Here is a 23871-nt window from a genome sequence, read left to right on the forward strand (position 1 = left end):
GCCAGAAAAGCTGCAGGGGTCACAACAAGAACTGATGGTGCTGGTGTACAGAGCTGCATAGATGCATTTCAGTCCTATCGTGGAAATAAATTCAACCAACTTTTAGAAGCCTTGAACAATCAGTGGTCATCAGAAACATAATTAAGGCAAACCCTCCAACAGCAAATGGCATGGTCCTCCCTTCTCCTTTGTTGTTTTACTTGCAATAATAAACTATATCAATCAATCATCAATTATAGGAGTACTATCGAAGAGCTATTTTTCTCCCATTTTCGGACACTGCTATAGCACAACTCAGGGAAAGGTTTGCATCTGCTGAACACATTAGGAGTTTTTGTTGGGAAATCAAAGTATCGTTAGTTTTATGGGTGGGACATTTTTTTGCCTGAAATCGGGAAAAATGAGCAGCTGAGTACGACACTTTGGCAACGATGCGAGCACGTTGCCATATTGTCGTACTCAGAACATCGCATTTTCCTATTTCTGACCCATAACAATTGCAGATAAACATCGATAATTAACCATCTGAACTCTAATTGTGAATGTATATCGTTATCAGTGTAGGGTCGACAGTTTTGGGCCTCAAGCAGAAGAAAATGTTATGCCCAGTACGACAATATGGTAACGCTGGTTGTGAACTTGCGACGTTGCGAGTCAGTGCTCCGTCCACCACCATCGAGGCAAGACGTACGGCCGTGCTCTCCCTCCTCCTCCACCTCCTGAGTATTCCTGGCGGGCAGCGATGGACAAGCAGAAGAGAAGCAACGCCTTCTTCTTCTACTTCATGATGGCTAAGAAACCCGAGGTGGAGAAGCGGCTCAAGAGAAAGGTGGAGATGGCCAAGCTGGTGACGGCGGAGTGACAGGTGAGGTTCCCCATGGCGCTCACTGGTTCCTCCTTTATTCTTCCCTCCGTCCTTCCTTCCCCCGTGTCTGTCTTATCTAGGAATGCTTAGCTAGGAATAAATAGTGGGGAATTAAGAGGACTTCGTATGATGTCCCCCACCTCTTAAGATAGTTAGCCAGTATCTTAGTTAATCAAATCAAGGTGTCTGTCATAACCAGCGTTGCCAGATTGTCGTGCTCAGCCGCTTATATTTACCGACTTCCGACCTCAAAACAGTCTCCTCCACCTCAATAGTTAGAGTTATTTATAGTTTTCGTTGAAATGGTTAATTACTGGTGTCTTCCTTTTGCAATAGTTGTGGGGAAACCGAAAAATACGATGCTCTGAGTACGATAATCTGGGAACGCTGGTCATAACGCGCTTTAAAAGTGGCTATTGTTGGGGCAGTTACCACACTCATTGTCATCAGGGTTGTGTGGGCTGCCGGGTGCTCCGGTAAGGGCGATTAGGCGAGGTGTGGCACTGTTACGTAAGACAAGAAAGAGCTGAAAACTCATTTATCCACTAAATCCTTCGACTTAACAAATATGAGGATTGAGGACAACTTTAGGTGCTAATATTACTGTTATAATGTTAGTGGCCCTGTGGAGCGCTGGGCCTGAAACCTCATCAACGGTAAACTTGCAATCGAGATTCAAGGGTTCATGGCGCGGGTTCGTGGCAACGCTGACGTGCTTACCTAGCGAAGACAGAGTCGGACTGGGGTGCTGAAGGGGGCCGTGCCATCTAGTGGCTGGAGGGGCCCGGGCCCATGTAAGCTAAAATATCAAAATATTCAAATAATACACATTGGCATGGGTTAAGTCCAGGGGCCCATGTGTCATGCCCCGGTCGATTTCCTTTTTATATTTCCTCTTATTTCCCAACACGTCCTCTGCGTGTATCGAAAAACGCGAGAAATTAATGAAGACAAGGTGTGGGTATTCGCTGGCTGCCTGGGATTGAACCCGCGACCAACATGACAGGAGAGCCACTCCTTACCGAGTCGGCCAAAGAGGTACCCCCCTGGCTAAGTGGGTTATGGGAGGCTCGTTCATCAGGCATAGTTGCCGCACTACACATGTACCTTGGGGGGCCCATGTGCCATTGACAATTAACTTAGCATATAAGTTGTGATCAATATTGAAAATTTAATTAATTAAAATATGTGGGTCCTGCAGAGCGCTTCGGCAGAAGTGGGACCAGATAAATAAGAAACACGAGTAAGTACATTGGCACACGGGCACATAGGCCAGTCCGACCCTGAGTGAAGATGCTTACCCAGTGAAAGTATAAGAGGCAAGAGAGTCATAAGGGCCTGGTGCCTCTTCTCTGTTTCTGTTCAGCCTCAAACTGGTCATATCTATTCTTAACCCGGTAGCAGGGGATCATGTTTCTTAATGGCCACTCTAAGCGAATTGATGAGAAAAATCATCACTCGCGCAAACCATTTCATAATATATGTCAACGCATTTGTGATCAGTTTATGCTTCATCTATTTTGGAGGGTTATGTCATGGCAAAAATTTGGCCCGTTGCTGGTACACGGTAAAGCCACAAATTTGGCCCGTTGCTGCTACCGGGTTAAACATATTCACACTAGTGCTGGTGATTACATGTTCAGTAAGGCTGTTCCACTTGTTAGTAATCCTCAGGGTTGGCATTAACCCCCCCCCCAAAAAAAAAAAAAAAAAAAAAAAAAAACAGCCAGCCAGGCAGGGAACTCCCAGGCACAGGTGGGCAGCACAAGTCAGAAAACAAACACTACACAAAATGCTTGCTTGCACCCCTGACTCCCAGTGGCACCAAGCAACACCTGCCATTATTATTTTATCAGAATATTAGTAAACATTAGAAGAAAAAAAATTTCATATGTTACACTTCCATTGAAAATTATGTTTTTCTACACATACATGTTTTCAAGAGAGAAATAAGTTGTCTTGAAATGTATAGATTTTTAAAATCCTGTATCCTGTATATGAGAGAGAGAGAGAGAGAGAGAGAGAGAGAGAGAGAGAGAGAGAGAGAGAGAGAGAGAGAGAGAGAGAGAGTCTAACCAAGATAGCCAGCCAGACAGAGCACAAGATATGTACAACATATGCACACCTAAAAAGTAAACTTTCATGTGTTATATAATAAATTAGCTTGCGTGAGTCCCCCATCCAGTACATTGTCCCGTCCACCAGGCTCAGCCCAGCAATAGGTCTGGCTTGGCCCGCTCAGGCATCACACATATCAGGCTGCTTTCACCATTGAGTTCATTGTATGCTGCACATCATGGTATTACATGTATATCCATAAGATGTTTATATCAAGGACTATGAGTGCTTGAAGACCAGCTATTTGTGGCCCAATTTTCCCCCCTCTGAGTGAGCCCTTGTGGTCAAAACACCCACCCTTCAGGGGTTCAAGATCATGTGGGATGTGCTCACTACTCCAGGTCCATAACTCGTAGAGAATGAACTCCAACACTAAAGCCCTGAACTAGGATATTTAGATGAATTGTATGTTTTTAATCAGTTTCTCATATTCCAACTTTGCCCTGAGAGTCAGTTTTTTACTTAGTTTTTTACTTAGTTTTTAACCCGTCCGCTGCGATAGGCACGGATTTGGGTTTCACTGGTAGCCTGGTAACGTCTAGTCCCAGGTCCACCTTTACCCTCCTCCTCGCCTCACCCAGTGTCCTGTGGCTGAGAAGTGTGTATTTACCCACAGGGAGTGCTCGTGGGGGTAAGAAGCTCTCACATTATACCCTGGAGATGGACTGAGGGTGCTGGCCTGCTGCTGTCAATGATGCCATCAGGGGAGTCTAAACCCTTGTACCCCCTCAAGATAAGCCCAGATTGATTTTCCTGTTGGCGTGAAAAATTTGCATAGGCTATATATATATATATATATATATATATATATATATATATATATATATATATATATATATATATATATATATATATATATATATATATATATTAAAAAACAAAAAAGTCCACTAAATCAATTATCATGATTCATGTGTATGTGAATCATGATCAGTGTATGAGTGAGCAGATGCAGCCCACTAGTGATGAGGGTGGCAGGAGTACAGGTAACTCGATTTACGCGAGTATTGTGTCCTTGAAGAGGTCATTGCGTAAATCAAATCAATGTAGTATATCAAACAAGAGGTAGGTTTGTATTGCCTACTGTATCACTCTGACTCCTCTCCCTTTCATGGTTCCTCCTCTGGCTGTCCTTCGCCTCGTGGTAGCCCAGGCCCTCCTTGGCCCATTTCACCAAGGCATTTATCTCTCCTCATGTATAAATCCAGGATCAATTCATTTCCAAACTGCATACACTCACATTTGCACACAGTTCATGATCCACTGAAGCCTGTGGATTTGACTCAAACATGGGACCTTCAAGATGAAGCTTAGGACCTTGAAGATTGGCTTGGGACCCCCATACAAAGTGCCACAAGGTTTAGTGTGGTGCGGCGACTATGCCTGATGAACGAGCCCCCCATAACCCACTTAGCCAGGGGGGTAGCTTTTTGGCCGACTCGGTAGGGAGTGGCTCTCCTGTCACGCTGGTCGCGGGTTCAGTCCCAGGCAGCCGGGAATACCCTCTCCTTGCCGTGATTAATTTCTCGTGTGTTTCGAGATACAGGCAGAGGGCGTGTGGGGCCGAGAGAGTAATAGAAAAAGAGATAGAAAATCTCTTCATTAAATTAGGACCTCTTAGGAAATACTAATTAAGTCCTTGATATTATTATCATTTTTATGAGAATTTTCCTTTTCACTTTTCTTGTTCTTGTGTTTTTTATTTAAACATTAACATTAGTAATGGCTTGCTCCATCTGTCTTGGGGCTCCATTCATTCTCACACGCCCGGTAGCTCAGTGGTTAGAGCGTCTGGCTCACAACCATAAGGACCGGGGATCGATTCCCCGGCCGGGTGAAGATAAGTTGGGTTTATCTTCTTTCACGTGTAGCCCCTGTTCACCTAGCAGTGAGTAGGTACGCGACGTCAGGCAAGGAGCTGTGACCTCGTTGTCGCGGTGTGTAGTGTGTGAGTGGTCTCAGTCCACCCAAAGATCGGTACTATGAGCTCTGTTCTCTTCCGTAGGGGAACGGCTGGCTGTCTGACCCGCAGCAGACCAAGAGCAGAATTACACTGGAGAGCACAGTGGTCACCCAGCAGACCAGCAGCAAACACCAGAAAATGAGAAAAATTGTCCCTCAATGCTTGAAGGACGGTTACTCTGGGCTGCTCCACGTGGCTGCTCCATCTGCCGGGGCCGACGATGCAAGTCTTCCTTTCAGGTTGGTGAGCCTCTGCCTGTCTTGCCCCCCCTCATGAGAATGATGCAAAGAAAACAGTGCCTCTATATTGGCTCGGGTGTCTACAGCCATGTGATACCAGTGTTGTAAATATTTTCAGCTGAGAGAAAAAAAGATGGTTCAAGCTACAACAACAACAAAAGGTGACAAATAAACATTATATATATATATATCACTAGTTACACGGTAAAGATGATGTGCCAGCCACTGGAGTGCCCCCCACACATGCCTCCTCAGCTTGAGTGGTGGTGGGCTTTGTTCAAGGAGACTCGAGTTAGTGAAAACATAAAGTAGGCCGCATACACCATAACATCATGCATGTTTTAAAGTGTCTGATCTTACTAAACTCTCAGTGTTCTATACTCATGATTTCCCCGTGACAACTCATCTTGGGTAGGCGGTGGCTGAGGGGTAGCATGCTGGGCCCACATTCACCGCGTGATGGATGACGCGGGTTCGAATCCCCACGCTACCACTTGGGATTTTTCAGTCACCGCCGAGTGGCTTAAAACTACCCACATGCTGTCCTGAAGACCACCCATCAACCCGGACTCTAGAGGAAACCGTCCAAGTGAATCAAGAACGAGTTCCGAGGGGCAGCATGAGCCAAGAGAAGATGGCGCCACTATAAACACTTGCCTGCGCCATGCGGGCTGGGGCCGACCACCATCCAGGCCCCTCAAGCAAGCCTACCGGCGCCATAAGCGTAGACATGTAAAAAAACAACAACTATGAATTCATTTGACATTGCCAAAGTTTCTCCGTAAAAAAATGTCCTCACAAAGTTGAATCATATATTCCACAAATACCAAAAAAATGATCATTTGAATAAAAAGTCATATTAGATAAAAAAAAAAAAAACGGATTTAAATCAAATAAATCTATTTTTTTTATTTCTCCAAACCTGTAAGATGCACTGTGGGCATATCTGCATTATTATATACACGGTTATTTCAGGTCTTGAGGGAGCTCAGAGCCTGTATCCGTGGGATAAAGTCCTTTTTTTTATTTTTATTCTATTTATTATTATTTTTTTTTTATAATCATGTCTACGCCTATAGCGCCGGTAGGCTCTCTTGAGGGGCCTGGATGGTGTTCGGCCCCAGCCCGTCATGGCGCAGGCAAGTGTTTATAGTGGCACCATCTTCTCTTGGCTCATGCTGCCCCCCGGAACTCGTTCTTGATTCACTAGGACAGTTGGTTTCCTCTAGAGTCCGGGTTGATGGGTGGTCTTCAGGACAGCATGTGGGTAGTTTTAAGCCACTCGGCGGTGACTGAAAAATCCCAGGTGGTAGCATGGGGATTCGAACCCTCGTCGTCCATCACGCTGTGAATGTGGGCCCAGCACGCTACCACTCAGCCACCGCCTACCCATGTAGTGCAAGAACTTTGATCTCTTCCTTCTCTTGCAGAATTCACCACAACCAAGTGTTACCAAGTGAGGCGAGGATGGCCCAGGGCACCACCACCACCATCGCCACAGTCACCTCCAGAAAGCAACACCGCATCATTTTTTTTTTTCACAGCTAAGGAATCGCCTCAAGGGCAACAAAAAAGGTGTAAAATAAAAAGCCCGCTAATCGCTGTTCCCACAAAGACAATAGTGAAAGGTGGCCAAAAGAGAGGTCAGTTTCCTTGGTTTGGTCTCTCCTTATACAGTAATGTTTTGTTAGGTTATTTTTATTTAACCCGGCAACAGCGGGGATCATGTTTCTTAATGGTCCCTCTAAGCGAGAAAAATGAGAAAAAATCATCTCTCACACAAACCATTTCATAATATATATCAAAGCATTTGTGATCAGATTATGTATCATCTATTTTTGGGGGGTTTATATCATGGCACAAATTTGGCCTGTTGCTGCTACACGGCAAAGCCACAAATTTGGCCCGTCGCTGCAACCGGATTAAGTTTAGGGTATCTTCAAACACATAATGGCCAGCGCTTTACAGTGTAAGTCAACAAAGAATTATCTCACTTAGTTGTATAGAAAGTCTCATTAGTAAGGAAGCATATATGAATTTCCGAGTCAAGACCTATAGCAACTGTCTTGTTTTTGTTATGTTAGGTTAGGGTAAGTTTAGGTTATCTTCAAACACATGATAGCCAGCACCTAAAAGTATAAATCAACAAAGAATGACATCATTGAGTTGTATAGAAAGTCTCATTAGTAAGGAAGCATATATGAATTTTCTGAGTCAAGACCTATAGTAACTGTTTTGTTTTTGTTAGGTTAAGTTTAGGGTATATTCAAACACATGATGGCCAGCACCTAATAGTATAAATCAACAAAGAATTATCTCACTTAGTTGTATAGAAAATCTCATTAGTAAGGAAGCAAAAATGAATTTTCCGAGTCATGACGTTTGGTTAGTGTTTTGTTTATGTTAGGTTAAGTTTAGAGTATCTTCAAACACATGATGGCCAGCACCTAATAGTATAAATCAACAAAGACTTCATTTAGTTGTTTAGAAAGTCTCCTTAGTAAAGAAGCATATATGAATTTTCTGAGTCAAGACCTATAGTGACTTTTATTTTTGTTATGTTAGGTTAAGTTTAGGGTATCTTCAAACACATGATAGCCAGCACTTTACAGTATAAATCAACAAAGAATGAGCTCACTTAGTTGTATAGAAAGTCTCATTAGTCAGGAAGCATATATGAATTTTCTTAGTCAATCCATATAGCAACTGTTTGGGGTTTTGATAGGTTATATTAGGTTAAGTGTAGGGTATCTTCAAACACATGATAGCCAGCACTTTACAGTATGAATCAACAAAGAATGAGCTCACATAGTTGTAAAGAAAGTCTCATTAGTAAGGAAGCATATATGAATTTTCTGAGTCAAGACCTATAGTAACTGTTTGGGGTTTTGATAGGTTATGTTAGGTTAAGCTTAGGGTATCTTCAAACACATGATAGCCAGCACTTTACAGTATAAATCAACAAAGAATGACCTCACTTAATTGTATTGAAAGTCTCATTAGTAAGGAAGCATATATGAATTTTCTGAGTCAATCCATATAACTTTGGGGTTTTGATAGGTTATGTTAGGTTAAGTTTACGGTATCTTCAAACACATGATAGCCAGAATTTTACAGTATAAATCAACAAAGAATGACCTCAGTTGTATAGAAAGTCTCATTAGTAAGGAAGCATATATGAATTTTCTGAGTCAATCCCTATAGTAACTGTTTGGGGTTTTGATAGGTTATGTTAGGTTAAGTTTAGGGTATCTTCAAACACATGATAGCCAGCATTTTACAGTATAAATCAACAAAGAATGACCACACTTAGTTGTATAGAAAGGCTCGTTATTAAGGAAGCATAAATGAATTTTCTGAGTCAATCCATATAATAACTGTTTGGGGTTTTGATAGGTTATGTTAGGTTAAGTTTAGGGTATCTTCAAACACATGATAGCCAGCACTTTACAGTATAAATCAACAGTTGTATAGAAAGTCTCATTAGTAAGGAAGCATATATGAATTTTCTGAGTCAAGACCTATAGTAACTGTTTTTGGTTTTGATAGGTTATGTTAGGTTAAGTTTAGGGTATCTTCAAACACATGATGACCAGCACCTAATAATATAAATCAACAAAGAATGACCTCACTTAGTTGTATAGAAAGTGTCATTACTAAGGAAGCATATATGAATTTTCAGTCACTGTTTGGGGGTTTGATAGGTTATGTTAGGTTAAGTTTAGGGTATCTTCAAACACATGATAGCCAGCACTTTACAGTATAAATCAACAAAGAATGACCTCACTTAGTTGTATTGAAAGTCTCATTAGTAAGGAAGCATATATGAATTTTCTGAGTCAATCCCTTAAGTAACTGTTTGGGGTTTTGATAGGTTATGTTAGGTTAAGTTTAGGGTATCTTCAAACACATGATAGCCAGCACTTTACAGTATAAATCAACAAAGAATGACCTCACTTAGTTGTACAGAAATTCTTATTAGTAAGGAATCATATATGAATTTTCTGAGTCAAGACCTATAGTAACTGTTTGGGGTTTTGAATGGTTATGTTAGGTTAAGTTTAGGGTATCTTCAAACACATGATAGCCAGCACTTTACAGTATACATCAACAAAGAATGACCTCACTTAGTTGTACATAAAGTCTCATTAGTAAGGAAGCATATATGAATTTCCTGGGTCAAGACCTGTAGTAACTGTTAGTGGTTTTGATAGGTTATGTTAGGTTAAGTTTAGGCCGGGTATCTTCAAACACGTGATAGCCAGCACTTTACAGTATAAATCAACAAAGAATGACCTCACTTATTTGTATAGAAAGTATCATTAGTAAGGGAGCATATATGAATTTTCTGAGTCAATCCATATAGTAACTGTTTGGGGTATTGATAGGTTATGTTATATTAAGTTTAGGGTATCTTCAAACACATGATAGCCAGCATTTTACAGTATAAATGAACAAAGAATGACCTCACTTAGTTGTATAGAAAGTCTCATTAGTAAGGCAGCATATATGAATTTTTGAGTCAATCCATATAGTAACTGTTTCGGCTTTTGATAGGTTATGTTAGGTTAAGTTTAGGGTATCTTCAAACACATGATAGCCAGCACTTTACAGTATAAATCAACAAAGAATGACCCCACTTAGTTGTATAGAAAGTCTCATTAGTAAGGAAGCATATATGAATTTCTGAGTCAAGACCTATAGTAACTGTTTTGTTTTTGTCAGGTTTTGTGAAGTTTAGGGTATCTTCAACCTCCCTTCCTTGCCCATTCCCTTGAGGTCATTTCCAGCAATATTTATTAAGCAAGAGAGCTTGTAATATGGTCATAGCTTGCTTGTGCTTCTAAATTGTATGCCTTTCATTTTTTCTTCCTTCTTTTCTGTTTAATCTCTTTCCCTTCCTCCTCTTCCTTATCTCTCTTCCTCATCCTCCTCCTCTCCCTTCCTTCCTCCTACTCCTCCTCCTGAGAGAGCCCGGGTTCGATTCCTGGGCAGAGCTGAAAAATTTGGGCGGCTTTTCCGATACCCTACGCCCCTGGCCACCCAGCAGTGAATGGGTACCAGGTATTAATCGGGGGTTGTGTCCCGTCTCCTGGGGTCTGCTCCCTTTTCCTATAAATCCTTCCCCTTCTGTCTCTCCGGCATATGACCACTGATGTTGTGTCCCGTCTCCTGGGGTCTGTTCCCTTCTCCTATAATTCCTCCCCCTTCTGTCTCTCTCCGGTATATGACCACAGATGTTGTGTCCTGTCTCCTGGGGTCTGTTCCCTTCTCCTATAATTCCTTCCCCTCCCGTCCCTCTCCGGCATATGACCACAGATGTTGTGTCCCGTCTCCTGGGGTCTGTTCCCTCCTCCTATAATTCCTTCCCCTCCTGTCCCTCTCCGGCATATGACCACAGATGTTGTGTCCCGTCTCCTGGAGTCTGTTCCCCTCTCCTATAATTCCTTCCCCTCCTGTCTCTCTCCGGCATATGACCACAGGTGTTGTGTCCCGTCTCCTGGGGTCTGTTCCCTTCTCCTATAATTCCTTCCCCTCCTGTCTCTCTCCGGCATATGACCACAGATGTTGTGTCCCGTCTCCTGGGGTCTGTTCCCTTCTCCTATAATTCCTTCCCTTCTGTCTCTCTCCGGCATATGACCACAGATGTTGTGTCCCGTCTCCTGGGGTCTGTTCCCTTCTCCTATAATACCTTCCTCTTCTGTCTCTCTCCGGCATATGACCACAGATGTTGTGTCCCGTCTCCTGGGGTCTGTTCCCTTCTCCTATAATTCCTTCCCCTGTAATTCCTTCCCCTTCCGTCTCTCTCCGGCATATGACCACAGATGTTGCGCTGCCCACTAAACCAAACTTTCCAACTGTTCCCTTCTCCTATAATTCTTTCCCCTCCTGTCCCTCTCCAGCACATGACCACAGATGTTGCGCTGCCCACTAAACCAAACTTTCCAACTGTTCCCTTCTCCTCTTCCTGTAGTATGTTGATTTGCCTGCATGAATTTCGCTACTGTAAGACCTGCATATAAAATTTGGTTTAGCATGTTGGTAAATAGTCTGATGTCCTTCCTCTGTACCACACCTTCTCCCTCACTATGTTGGGTCTCTCTCTCTCTCTCTCTCTCTCTCTCTCTCTCTCTCTCTCTCTCTCTCTCTCTCTCTTTTATTTAAACATGTTCAGTACATTAGTACATGGCCGTTGAGGAGCTATTTAAAAGCTTCTGCCGATTATATTATACAATTATATACATGTTTACGGTGGGTGTAGGAGTAGTCACCTGTGGGACGCAACCTTCATCTGCTGAGTGGACAGTTGTGTCACATCTACATCAGCAGTGAGGTTGTTCCACCACACCACCGCTGCGATGGAGAAGGCACGTTGGTGGGTGCTGGAGCGGGCCATTGGCACTTCCAGGAGGGAGGCGTTGCTCAGCACCGTTCTCGTGCTGCGCTCAGACCTCCTCCAGGTAGCCCTCAGGTCCGTCAGGTGGGGCACTAGGCCCACTTGTGCCTTGTAAAGCACCGTCAGGGCAGCGACGCGGCGACGGTGCTCACGGCTGTTCAGGTGGTTCGTGGGTGGTCTTGCCCGTCCCTCTTGTGGGTGTTGTTGTTGTTGTTGTCGTCGATGTTGTTGTCGCTGTGTCTCCCACTGGCTCGGTCGGTGGTGCTGGGTGCCGTTGATGAGGCGTTCAGCCCTCCTCTGCACCTTGTCTAGCAGGTTGAGGTGGCAGCGGGCGCTGGCCATCCAGGTGAGCGGTGCATACTCCATCACTGGACGGACTTGTGCCTTATAGAGGGTGTTCAGGCCCTCAGCATCGAGGAGGTTCTTCATGCGGCGCAGGAGGTTCACCTTCTGGGAGGCTTTGTGCACCACCCTTTCAAGGTGACGGTCGAACCGCAGCTGGGAGTCCACCTCCACGCCCAGGATGTCGACGCTGGCCTGCAGAGGGATGGTGTCGTTCCCGAATCTCGGTCTGCCGTGGAGTTGTCTCGCGTCCTCCCGAGAACGTGATATTACCATGGCCTGGGTTTTGTCAGGGGCAAACCTGACTTGCCACCTCTTTCCCCAGGCCATTATGTCTGCCAACTGTCTGTTGATGGACTCTATCACGTCCTGGGCTTCCTCCCTCTTGTATGTTCTGGAGAGGGTGCAGTCGTCGGCGTAAGCGCTTGCTGCCGGGATGGTTTGCAGGAGGTCGTTAAAGTATATGTTCCACAGAATAGGTCCAAGGACGGACCTCTGTGGAACGGAGGCCTCCACCGGGAAGCTGGTTGAGGTGCTTCCGTTGACTGCTACGCGGAGGTTCCTGCCTAACAGGTAGTTTGAGAGCAGGCGCAGCAGGTCCCCCGTGATGCCTAGTTGCTGTAGCTTCGCCGTCAGACCGCGGTGCCAAACGGAGTCGAACGCGCCAGCTATATCCAGGGCAATCACGAGAGGGGTGGCCGTCATCAAGGGCGTCATGCCAGGACTTTGAGAGGAGAAGGAGGAGGTCTGAGGTAGAGCGGCCCTTCCGAAAACCAAACTGCTTCGGTGACTGCAGGTGGTTTTCCTCGAGGAAGGATGTCAATTGCTCCCCGATGATCCTCTCAAATATCTTGCTGATGATTGGGAGGAGTGATATTGGCCTGTAATTCTCTCTCTCTCTCTCTCTCTCTCTCTCTCTCTCTCTCTCTCTCTCTCTCTCTCTCTCTCTCTCTCTCTCTCTCTCTCTCTCTCTCTCTCTCTCTGTGGTGGATAGTGGAGTGTTTCCCATGTGGTATTGGTGTGCTGGAGATCCCTTCACTGGTAGCCTGGTAACATACACTCCCAGGTCTTTCTCTGCCTCTGTGGTGGATAGTGGAGTGTTTCCCATGTGGTATTGGTGTGCTGGATATCCCTTCACTGGTAGCCTGGTAACATACACTCCCAGGTCTTTCTCTGCCTCTGTGGTGGATAGTGGAGTGTTTCCCATGTGGTATTGGTGTGCTGGGTATCCCTTCACCGGTAGCCTGGTAACATACACTCCCAGGTCTTGCTTGCCTCTGTGGTGGATAGTGGAGTGTTTCCCATGTGGTATTGGTGTGCTGGGTATCACTTCACCGGTAGCCTGGTAACATACACTCCCAGGTCTTTGTCTGCCCCTGTGGTGGGTAGTGGAGTGCTTCCCATGTGGTATTGGTGTGCTGGGTATCCCCTCCCAAGGTGCAAGACATTAGATTTTTCTTCATTGAATTGTAGCAGACACTTTTTGATCCATTGCTGTAGCTTGGAAATGTTGTCTTGTAGGAAATCTGCAGTCAAGGGGTTGAGTATATATTGGTGGGCTTTGTGCTGTAGTACATTATATCTATCTATCTATATGAGAGAGAGAGAGAGAGAGAGAGAGAGAGAGAGAGAGAGAGAGAGAGAGAGAGAGAGAGAGAGAGAGAGAGAGAGAGAGAGAGAGATTTGTGACTGACTCACTCTCTCTCATGCTATAATAATCTGCTTCATACTATAACAATATAATTCTTTCCTTAGGTAACTTACTTAATTAATAATGTCTTGTGCTTTACCTGTCTATTTAAGCATGTGTGTGTGTGTGTGTGTGTGTGTGTGTGTGTGTGTGTGTGTGTGTGTAAGGCTGTCAGTTCTACTCTCAATAAATGCATGTTTCTCTCTCTCTCTCTCTCTCTCTCTCTCTCTCTCTCTCTCTCTCTCTCTCTCTCTCTCTCTCCCATTACCTTCCTCTCTCCCTCTCCTTCTACTTACTCTTCCTCCTCCATTCATCAAATTTCTACCCATTTTCTTCCTTCCTTTCCTCTCCTTCCTTAAATCTCTCTCTTCCATTTCATTCCATTAATAAAAATTTGTATTCACAGATTTGGAGGAAGAAGAGGAGGAGGAAGAGATAACAAGAGGAACAGAAGAAGGAGAAGAAGTAATCTCTCTCTCTCTCTCTCTCTCTCTCTCTCTCTCTCTCTCTCTCTCTCTCTCACACACACACACACACACACACACACACACACTCACAGTAAAACATATAATTTCTTCATAATTTCAAAAACTTTATTAATATATATTTTGACAACGTCCAATCAGGTTCCACAGACTGGCTCCTCCCCGAACCCTTCTGTGGGGGCATAATTTGAGCCCCATAGAAGGCCGGGGGAAGATCTAGCTTATGGAACCTTATACACAGACATACATATACACACACAGAGAGTACCTCTTCTCTCTCTTTCCTCCTCCTCCTCCTCTTCCTCTTGATGTGGCAGTGTCAGGAGAGGAGAGCACCTGGGAGATTGAACAAGTCCTGGAGATGTTGAAAAAGAAATATATATATATATATATATATATATATATATATATCTCTATATATCTATAAATATATATATATATATATATATATATATATATATATATATATATATATATATCACCTCACCTCACCTCACCTCACAGGATGTCACACCACAGTATGTTGACAATCCCCACAGACACATACCCCCCAGCCACATAAAAGGACCCCCCCCCCCTCTCTCTCAGGTCACAAGGTCAACAGGATGTCACCCTACAGGATGTTTATAACCCTACAGACACATGCCCTCTTAGACAGCGACCCAACCCACACCATAGATAGCCACATGACCTCCCCTGTGTGTGTGTGTGCTGTTGATAAATAAAGATGGAATTGTAGTGTGTGTAATTATTATTGTTATTCCAATGGGTTTGAAGAGAGAGAAGGAAATAAAGCAGATGTAAAAGGGAGAGAGAAAATGATATGGATTAGAAGGAAGACGATAATAAGGCTGAAGGAAGAGGAGATGAAAGAAGGGAGAGAGCAACGCAAGAGGGAGGGAGAGAAAATAAATAATGGAACAAGAGAGAAAGACTGGAAAGGAAGGGAGAGGGAGGGACAGGAGTCTTACCCTTACAACATTTATCCGGACCTCCGCAGACTGGGAACTTGGGGGACAGGGGGAGAGGAAGGGAGGGAAGGAGAGGGAGGGACAGGAGTCTTGCCCATACAACAATTATCTGGACCTCTAACTAACTAACTAACTAAGATAATGACAACTTAACTCTATGACAAAGAGCAGCAGCAGCAGACAGGCACTAGATGAAAAGCATAGGACAAGTGAAGCTTCTGGGTCATGTGCTGAGGAGAGAGTGACTGCTTGCTTGGAAGGAAGAAGAGGATGTCAAAGGATCGAACTCATCGCTGGCCTGCTGCAAGACATGGATGGCAGACACAGTGGGGCTGATGACAGGGAAGGGAAGGGAAGGAAAGGAAGGGGAAGGGAGGGAAAGAAAAGGAAAGGAAGGGAGGGAAAGAAAAGGAAAGGAAGGAAGGGAAGGGAAAGGAAGGAAGGGAGGGAAAGGAAAGGAAGGGAAGGGAAAGGAAGGAAGGAAGGAAGGGAAGGGAAAGAAAAGGAAAGAAAAGGAAGGGAAGGGAAGGAAGGAAGGAAGGAAGGGAAAGGAAAGGAAGGAAGGGAAGGAAAAGGAAGGGAGGGAAAGGAAAGGAAAGAAAAGGAAAGAAGGGAAAGGAAGGAAGGAAGGGAAAGGAAAGGAAAGAAAAGGAAGGAAGGGAGAGAGGGAAAGGAAAAGAAAGGAAAGGAAAGAAAAGGAAGGGAAGGGAAGGAAGGGAGGGAAAGGAAAGGAAAGAAAAGGAAGGGAGAGGTCCATGGTCGCCTTGCCCCCTCGCTGAAGGTAAAGACAACTTGAATCAGAAAAAAAGGAAGGTTGCTTGGACTTTAGACTTCCTTCAGCTATTTCTTGGACTATGATGGACTGTAGGGGCTGACTCTGGGGTCTTCTGAGATGGTCTTCCTTCCTTCCTTTGGTTCTTCCTTTCGTCGTTTTCTGGAGCTGTGGACAAACAGACTCATTAGCATCCTGTTGTTGTTGTTATTTCCCTTCCTTTCCTTTCCCTCCTTTTCTTCCTTTCCCTTCCCTTCTTTCCTTTCCTTTCCTTTCCCTCCCTTCCTTCCCTTCCTTCCTTTCCCTTCCCTTCCTTTCTTATCCTTCCCTTTTTTTCCTTTCCCTTCCCTTTTTTTCCTTTCCCTTCCCTTCCTTTCCCTTCCCTTCCTTTCCATTTCCTTTCTTTCCTATCGCTTCCTTTCCCTTCCCTTCCTTCCTTTCCCTTCCCCTCCCTTTCTATTCTTTCCTCCACCCCTGACAGTCTGCCCCAAGCTGCCCCGTCCATTCCAGGTCCCCCCCGGCAGGATGGATCTTTCACCATAAAATTCAGACTACCGTTTCCGAGCATCCTATTTCATCCTTAACACATTTCCTAACTGTTTTAGGCTGTGAATCATTGCCTCAGTGCACAGGAGAGTAACACACACACACACACACACACACACACACACACACACACACATGGATTGGAGTAAAACAGGAAATTCTACGAGAAGAAATGTATTTACCAGTGGCGAATCTTTAAAATTTGGCACCTGGGGCAGTACAGTGATCTGGTGATCATATAGTCCTCGGTAAAAGTAGCTATCAAATGTCAGGCCGTGGAACACCAGCGACCTCAAAGGTGTGTACTTTATAGGAACAGCGCAGCTAAAATCACACTTTGACTCAACTGGAGAAGTTTTTATATTATTTTATATTTCTTACAATTCAAAATTCTGGTGTCCAATTTTGGCGCCCCCGAAACCGCGCACCCGGGGCCTTGGCTCCCCCAATACTTGGCTGCTGTTATTTACACGTCTCTTACATCACGTTGTTGGAAACCCAATGAATCAATTTACTGTTTGTACAGCTTCTTAACACACACACACACACACACACACACACACACACACACACACACACACACACACACACACACACACTCATACAGATGGACACACACACACACACACACATACAGCTTCAGAAAATGCAAATAAACACACACACACAGTCAGATTGAAACACACAGATGAAAAGTAAGGAAAGATATGAATATCGGGATGAGACATATAAGGAAAAATGGAAAAATTATGCAAAGGCAGATTACGTTGGACTCAAGAGTTTCTTCGCTGGGGTAGACTGGACTGATATGAAGAGGAGTATTGATATTGAATTTAAAGACAAGACCAAATAAGAATAACAGAGACAAATATAAAAAGAAAAAAATGAATATGTGAAAATAAGGAGAGAAGAGGAAGCTAAATTTGAAAGAAGAATAGTTTTTTGTTGTGAGGAAGAACCAAAAATGTTTTACAAATTCATAAATGGAAGGGAAGGGAAGGAAGGGAGGGAAAGGAAAGGAAAGGAAGGGAAGGAAGGAAGGAAGGAAGGAAGGGGAAGGTTATTGAAGGAAAGGGAAGGGAAGGGAAAGGGAAAAGAAGGAAGGGAAGGAAAGGAAAGGAAAGAAAAGGAAGGGAAGGGAAAGGAAGGTAGGAAGGAGGGAAAGGAAATGAAAGAAAAGGAAGGAAGGAAGGGAAAGGAAAGAAAAGGAAAGGAAGGAAGGGAAGGAAAAGGAAGTTAGAAAGAAATGCAGGAGCGGAAACACTTAAAGAAAAAAGTGTATTCTACGAGAAGGACGAAGAAATTGCAAAAATATTAAATAAAAATTTTCATAAAGTGTTTACGAAAGAGACCGACTTTGACAGGGGGCTTGAAAATCATACTGAAGAGAAGCTAAATTATGTAAAGGTTGAGAAAGGGGAACTGTTGAGGCTGATGGAAACTTTAGATGGAAGGAAAGCCATAGGGCCGGATCACATCTTCGGGCAAGTGTTAAAAGTGTATAACTGATTTTTTTTTTTTTTTTTTTTTTTTTACAGCTAAGGAGACAGCTCAAGGGCACAAAGAAACAAATAAAAAAAAGCCCGTTACTCACTGCTCCCGAACAGAGGTTAAAGGAGTGTCCAAAATCAGAGGTCAATTTCGGGAGGAGAGGTGTCCTGATACCCTCCTCTTGAAAGAGTTCAAGTCGTAGGCAGGAGGAAATACAGATGAAGGAAGATTGTTCCAGAGTTTACCAGTGCGAGGGATGAAAGAGTGAAGATGCTGGTTAACTCATGCATATGGGGTTTGGACAGTATAGGGATGAGCATGAGTAGAAAGTCGTGGAGTATATGTTACCAGGCTACCAGTGAAGGGATATCCAGTACACCAATACCACATGGGAAACACTCCACTATCCACCACAGAGAAAGACATGGGAGTGTATGTTACCAGGCTACCAGTGAAGGGATATCCAGCACACCAATACCCCATGGGAAACACTCCACTATCCACCACAGAGGCAGAGAAAGACCTGGGAGTGTATGTTACCAGGCTACCAGTGAAAGGATATCCAGCACACCAATACCACATGGGAAACACTCCACTATCCACCACAGAGGCAGAGAAAGACCTAGGAGTGTATGTTACCAGGCTATCAGTGAAGGGATATCCAGCACACCAATACCACATGGGAAACACTCCACTATCCACCACAGAGGCAGAGAAAGACCTGAGAGTGTATGTTACTAGGCTACCAGTGAAGGGATATCCAGCATACCAATACCACATGGGAAACACTCCACTATCCACCACAGAGGCAGAGAAAGACCTGGGAGTGTATGTTACCAGGCTACCAGTGAAGGGATATCCAGCACACCAATACCACATGGGAAACACTCCACTATCCACCACAGAGGCAGAGAAAGACCTGGGAGTGTATGTTACCAGGCTACCAGTGAAGGGATATCCAGCACACCAATACCACATGGGAAACACTCCACTATTCACCACAGGGGCAGAGAAAGACCTGGGAGTGTATGTTACCAGGCTACCAGTGAAGGGATATCCAGCACACCAATACCACATGGGAAACACTCCACTATCCACCACAGAAGCAAAGAAAGACCTGGGAGTGTATGTTACCAGGCTACCAGTGAAGGGATATCCAGCACACCAATACCACATGGGAAACACTCCACTATCCACCACAGAGGCAGAGAAAAACCTGGGAGTGTATGGTACCAGGCTACCAGTGAAGGGATATCCAGCACACCAATACCACATGGGAAACACTCCACTATCCACCACAGAGCCAGAGAAAGACCTGGGAGTGTATGTTACCAGGCTACCAGTGAAGGGATATCCAGCACACCAATACCACATGGGAAACACTCCACTATCCACCACAGAGCCAGAGAAAGACCTGGGAGTGTATGTTACCAGGCTACCAGTGAAGGGATATCCAGCACACCAATACCACATGGGAAACACTCCACTATCCACCACAGAGTCAGAGAAAGACCTGGGAGTGTATGTTACCAGGCTAGCATTGAAGGGATATCCAGCACACCAATACCACATGGGAAACACTCCACTATCCACCACAAATGCTTGATTTTTCTCTTCCTCTTCCTCATCTCTTTTTTTCTCCTCCCCTTCCCCCTTTTTCTCTCTGCTTCTCTTCCTCTTTCCCTATATTCTCCTCCCTGTTCCCCACCTTGAGAATGGTCGTCCTGGGAGCCATGATGTTCGCCTGGTACTCCGGCAGCGTAAAGACTGGTGGGTTTTTGTTCTTGTCGCGCACCACCGTGAAGCTGGCCCGGATCTCTTCGTCCATCACGGACACCTTGAGGCTGTGCACGGGCAGGGACTCGCGATCCAGGGGTGCCTCAGTGTATAGACTGCCTGGGAAGGGGTGAAGTCTGTATGGTATAAATACACAAAGAATGACCTCACATTGTTATATAGAAAGTCTCATTATTAAGGAAGCAAATATGAGTTTTCTGGGTCAAGTGTATGGTAATTATTCAGGGTTTTGTTAGGTTAGATTAAGTTTAGGGTGTCTTTCAATATGAATTAACAAAGAATGGCCTCTCTTTGTTATATAGAAAGTCTCATTAATAAGGAAGCAAATGTGAGTTTTCTGAGGGTAAATCTTAAGAATCACCACTCCACCCCCTCCACCACCCCAGCCCCCCCAATCCCCCGAGACAAGCCTGGGGAACTGTGGGGAACCGGGGTATTGGGGGGGGGGGGGGGAGCCCATATCACTGAAAAATGGCCTTCCAAAATTTCCCTAGAAAAATCCCTAAATCAGGAAAAATTCCCTAGTCTCGAAAGTAAGGAAAATCCCAACCGTATACTCACATGCGTGGGCTAATCGCTAACCAATCATACCATCGCTAACCACCCCAAAACAGCCCTGAGCCATGACTCAAGGTCATCCGGGACTCTGGCTGAACAGGCCCAGGCTATACCCGGCCCTCAGCACGGCAGCCGTTGGGCCGCGTGTTCTAAAAAAAAAAAAATAACCACGCGTGGTGGACCTGGTCTCACATGCGTGGGCTAGTCGCTAACCAAGCATATCATCGCTAACCAAGCGTACCATCGCTAACCAAGCGTACCATCGCTAACCAAGCGTACCATCGCTAACCAAGCATACCAACACTAACCAAGCGTACCGTTGCTAACCAAGCGTACCGTCGCTAACCAAACGTTTGTAGAAATTTTTTTTATGAAGACCTAGTGATGCTTCATACGGCAGGTAATGAATGCGAGCTATTTTGCGGCGGCGGCGTTAGCTCGATTAATCCCTTTAGGGAGCTGTAGTTTTGGTGGTCGTTAGCTCGATTAATCCCTGTAGGGAACAGTGGTGTTGGTGGTGGACGGCCAAATCACTGAAAAATGGGCTTTCAAAATGTCCCTACAAAAATCCCCAAAATCGGGAAAAATCCCTAGTCTCTAAAGAAAGGAAATTCCCTAACGTATACTCTTGTAATCTATTCCTATATAACGTAGCAGCCGCAGCGGGTCTGTTGACGAGTGTAGGGCGTGTAATTGGATGGTCAGCGTAGTTGAACCCCCACCCCACCACCCCAATCGTAGTCGAGCAACTCTTGGGAAATGTCATGTTTCAAAATTACATATGGTACAATACTGATGGTTAACCCATCCACTTCTTGTAAGTTGATGCTAGATAATTTTTACCGAGTAGTTTAAGGTACAAAATAAAACAGATTTGTGACAGCTGTCATCCAAATCGAACTGACGCTCCTGCTGTTAACTGACGCAGGAGTGACCTACCGACTGCTACGTATGACCCTGGCCTCCATTTTACTCAAACTCCACTATAAGTATCGCGCATTGAACAATATCCGTTTGTTTTCTGACACGTGCTTGTCACACCATGTGACACATGACACGCCCGTGTCTTTGTTGGACCCGGTACTGGGATAGTAATCGGTCCTTTTGTCAACCTACATGCACACCAATAAAGAGGTTAAATACTCAGTTAACACTTACCGAAAGGTAAAGTAGACTGATATTTTGAGGGAGTGAGTGTCGGGCCTTCCATCCATTATGGCGGCTTGAAAACAACTGACTTCAGGAACCCACCGTTAGGTGCTGCCGCTGATACCCTCGCGTAGTAATATTTTACGAATGTATTAGAAAATACAAATAGCTGCGGCATTAGTTGCTTTAATATAGAGAAAAAAATAACGTAAAACTCTTAAAAGACCGTTTTTTTGTCCGAAATTGTTATAGTCCATGCGCATTTTGGATATTACTGACTTAGGAACTAGTTTGTTGGGTGCACTGCAAGGCAGGTATGAGGCTCAGTCTGTGTATAGAGGCGGTTGTGAAACAATAACAATGGACTTCGAAAATCCAAGCCACCTAACTCTATAATTAAAGAGGCTTGCCCCCCTGGCCCCTCCCCAAGGTAAAACGTATACGAAAATGCATTATAATGATAATTCTTTCACGTGCTAAATTACTACGAATATTGGTTTGGAGTGGTTATTCTTAAGTTTTGCCATGACGGTACTCACATTGTAATATAGAAAGTCTCATTACTAAGGAAGCAAATATGAGTTTTCTGAGTCAAGATGTATGGTAACTGTTGAAGGTTTTGTTAGGTTATGTTGAGTTTAGGGTGTCTTTCAATATGAATCAACAAAGAATGACCTCACATTGTTATATAGAAAGTCTCATTAGTAAGGAAGCAAATATCAGTTTTCTGGGTCAAGTGTATGGTAATTATTCAGGGCTTTGTTAGGTTATGTTGAGTTTAGGGTGTCTTTCAATATGAATCAACAAAGAATGACCTCTCTTTGTTATATAGAAAGTCTCATTAGTAAGGAAGCAAATATGAGTTTTCTGAGCAAAGATGTATGGTAACTGTTGAGGGTTTTGTTAGGTTAGGTTGAGTTTAGGTGTCTTTCATTATGAATCAACAAAGAATGACCTCTTTGTTATATAGAAAGTCTCATTAGTAAGGAAGCAAATATGAGTTTTCTGAGCAAAGATGTATGGTAACTGTTGAGGGTTTTGTTAGGTTAGGTTAAGTTTAGGGTGTCTTTCAATATGAATCAACAAAGAATGGCCTCTCTTTGTTATATAGAAAGTCTCATTAGTAAGGAAGCAAATATGAGTTTTCTGAGGAAAGATGTGTTGAGGGTTTTGTTAGGTTAGGTTAAGTTTAGGGTGTCTTTCAATATGAATCAACAAAGAATGGCCTCTCTTTGTTATATAGAAAGTCTCATTAGTAAGGAAGCAAATATGAGTTTTCCGAGTCAAGATGTATGGTAACTGTTCAGGGTTTTGTTAGGTTAGGTTAAGTTTAGGGTGTCTTTCAATCAATGCCTCACAACAGCGTGCTCTAGTGATGTGTTTTCTTGAGGTATGAAATGCAGGTCAAGAGATAAGTTACTGTAATATGATCTCAGGGAAAACTTCAATGATATGTGGAGGAAAAAAGGCAGGTTTCCAGCTCTTTTTTTTCTCCTTCTTTAGTTCTTTAGTCTGCTGCCTTTCCCTGCTCCTCCTCCTCCTCCTACTACTACTACTACTTCCACTATAACTATGAACAATAACATTAATGCGTAAAACCTCCATACGAATCTCTTTCAAGAGTACAAGTAAATTCAGTCTTTCTCTACCTTCCTTGTTCATGGTGACGGCTGCCTCTGAGGTCTGGTGCAGGACGGTGTATCTCAGCTTGCCCAGGTCCCAGGCGTCATGGTCCGTGGCCACAAGGTTGATGACCACCTGGCCGGGAGACCAGTTTTCCTCCACGTAAGCTTCACAGAGCCTGTGATTGAACCTGCGACAGTAAAAATACATAATAAGTAAAAAATGAATAAGTAAGTATTGTAGATATATAAATAAACACAATAGCTTGGTCACACCCAGAAGAGTGCAACAGATGGAAGACTGCGTACGAGAACGAAAGGTAATCCTTGTGACGGTAAATGAGAGTGTCGAAGGGAAATAAAAATAAGAAAAGTGATGTGGATGAAGGAAAATAAAAAGGTAACTAGAACGAGGTGGATGACAATGACAGTAAATGAGAGAACAAGGAAATGGATGAATGGGAGAGCAAAGCGGATGAAGAAAAAAAAAGTACAGTAGAGCCCCACTTAGCGCAAGATCAATTAGCACAAGCCACCATCTACCAAGAAAAAAATTAATTAGCGCGAAAGCCTCAGTTAGCGCGAGCAGCCACCACGACTGAATTTTGAAAATTGCGCCAAGCCGCCATGATGCGCGGCACAAGCTGCGAGAGCCCTTACTTTACGCCATGTTGATACAGGGCAAGTGCTTTGTTTACGTTGTGGATGTGGGTACGGGCAACTGACCTTGGCCGTATGTGACGCACACCAGGAAAATTTGGACTTGCCAGTTGTCCAAGCTGCCGCCAACGCGGTGGAAAAAAGGGCTCAGTGTGACACCGTTACGGTGAACCTAACTGGATATATTACACATTCTTGGGTCAGAC

At 44.2% G+C, this 23871-nt stretch overlaps 2 protein-coding genes and 1 long non-coding RNA gene across 8 annotated transcripts; 1 reads left to right on the top strand and 2 right to left on the bottom strand.

Annotated features, from left to right (window-relative positions):
• Nucleotides 1–670: 670 nt before the first annotated feature.
• LOC126989670 (uncharacterized) lies at nucleotides 671–14142 on the top strand. Its single transcript, XR_007743579.1, has 3 exons — nucleotides 671–865; nucleotides 6616–6828; nucleotides 14021–14142. It is a non-coding gene; the product is annotated as an uncharacterized LOC126989670 (long non-coding RNA).
• Nucleotides 14143–14609: 467 nt separating this feature from the next.
• On the bottom strand, nucleotides 14610–23196 carry LOC126989674 (uncharacterized; the record flags this gene model as incomplete). The annotated part of the gene is made up of 3 exons (XM_050848277.1): nucleotides 14610–16010; nucleotides 19588–19775; nucleotides 23033–23196. Coding segments are annotated over 3 exons (1069 nt in total), but the record flags the coding sequence as incomplete, so codon positions are not given.
• LOC126989671 (uncharacterized) lies at nucleotides 17498–19475 on the bottom strand. 6 transcript variants are annotated; one of them, XR_007743583.1, is made up of 3 exons: nucleotides 18997–19468; nucleotides 18700–18798; nucleotides 17498–18501 (listed from the first exon to the last, which is right to left on the bottom strand). XR_007743583.1 is itself a non-coding variant. In XM_050848275.1 (3 exons), the coding sequence occupies exons 1-3, from the start codon at nucleotides 19449–19451 to the stop codon at nucleotides 18162–18164; spliced, it is 993 nt and encodes a 330-aa protein (XP_050704232.1). In that variant the 5' UTR covers nucleotides 19452–19475; the 3' UTR covers nucleotides 17498–18161. The 6 variants fall into 6 exon arrangements, 1 of the variants encoding a protein (XP_050704232.1); XM_050848275.1 differs by having other exon boundaries at nucleotides 18898–19475; XR_007743582.1 differs by lacking the exon at nucleotides 18700–18798 and having other exon boundaries at nucleotides 18997–19475.
• Nucleotides 23197–23871: the final 675 nt, after the last annotated feature.

The sequence above is a fragment of the Eriocheir sinensis genome, unplaced genomic scaffold (assembly GCF_024679095.1).
Source record: "Eriocheir sinensis breed Jianghai 21 unplaced genomic scaffold, ASM2467909v1 Scaffold1267, whole genome shotgun sequence".
Lineage (NCBI taxonomy): Eukaryota > Metazoa > Arthropoda > Malacostraca > Decapoda > Varunidae > Eriocheir > Eriocheir sinensis.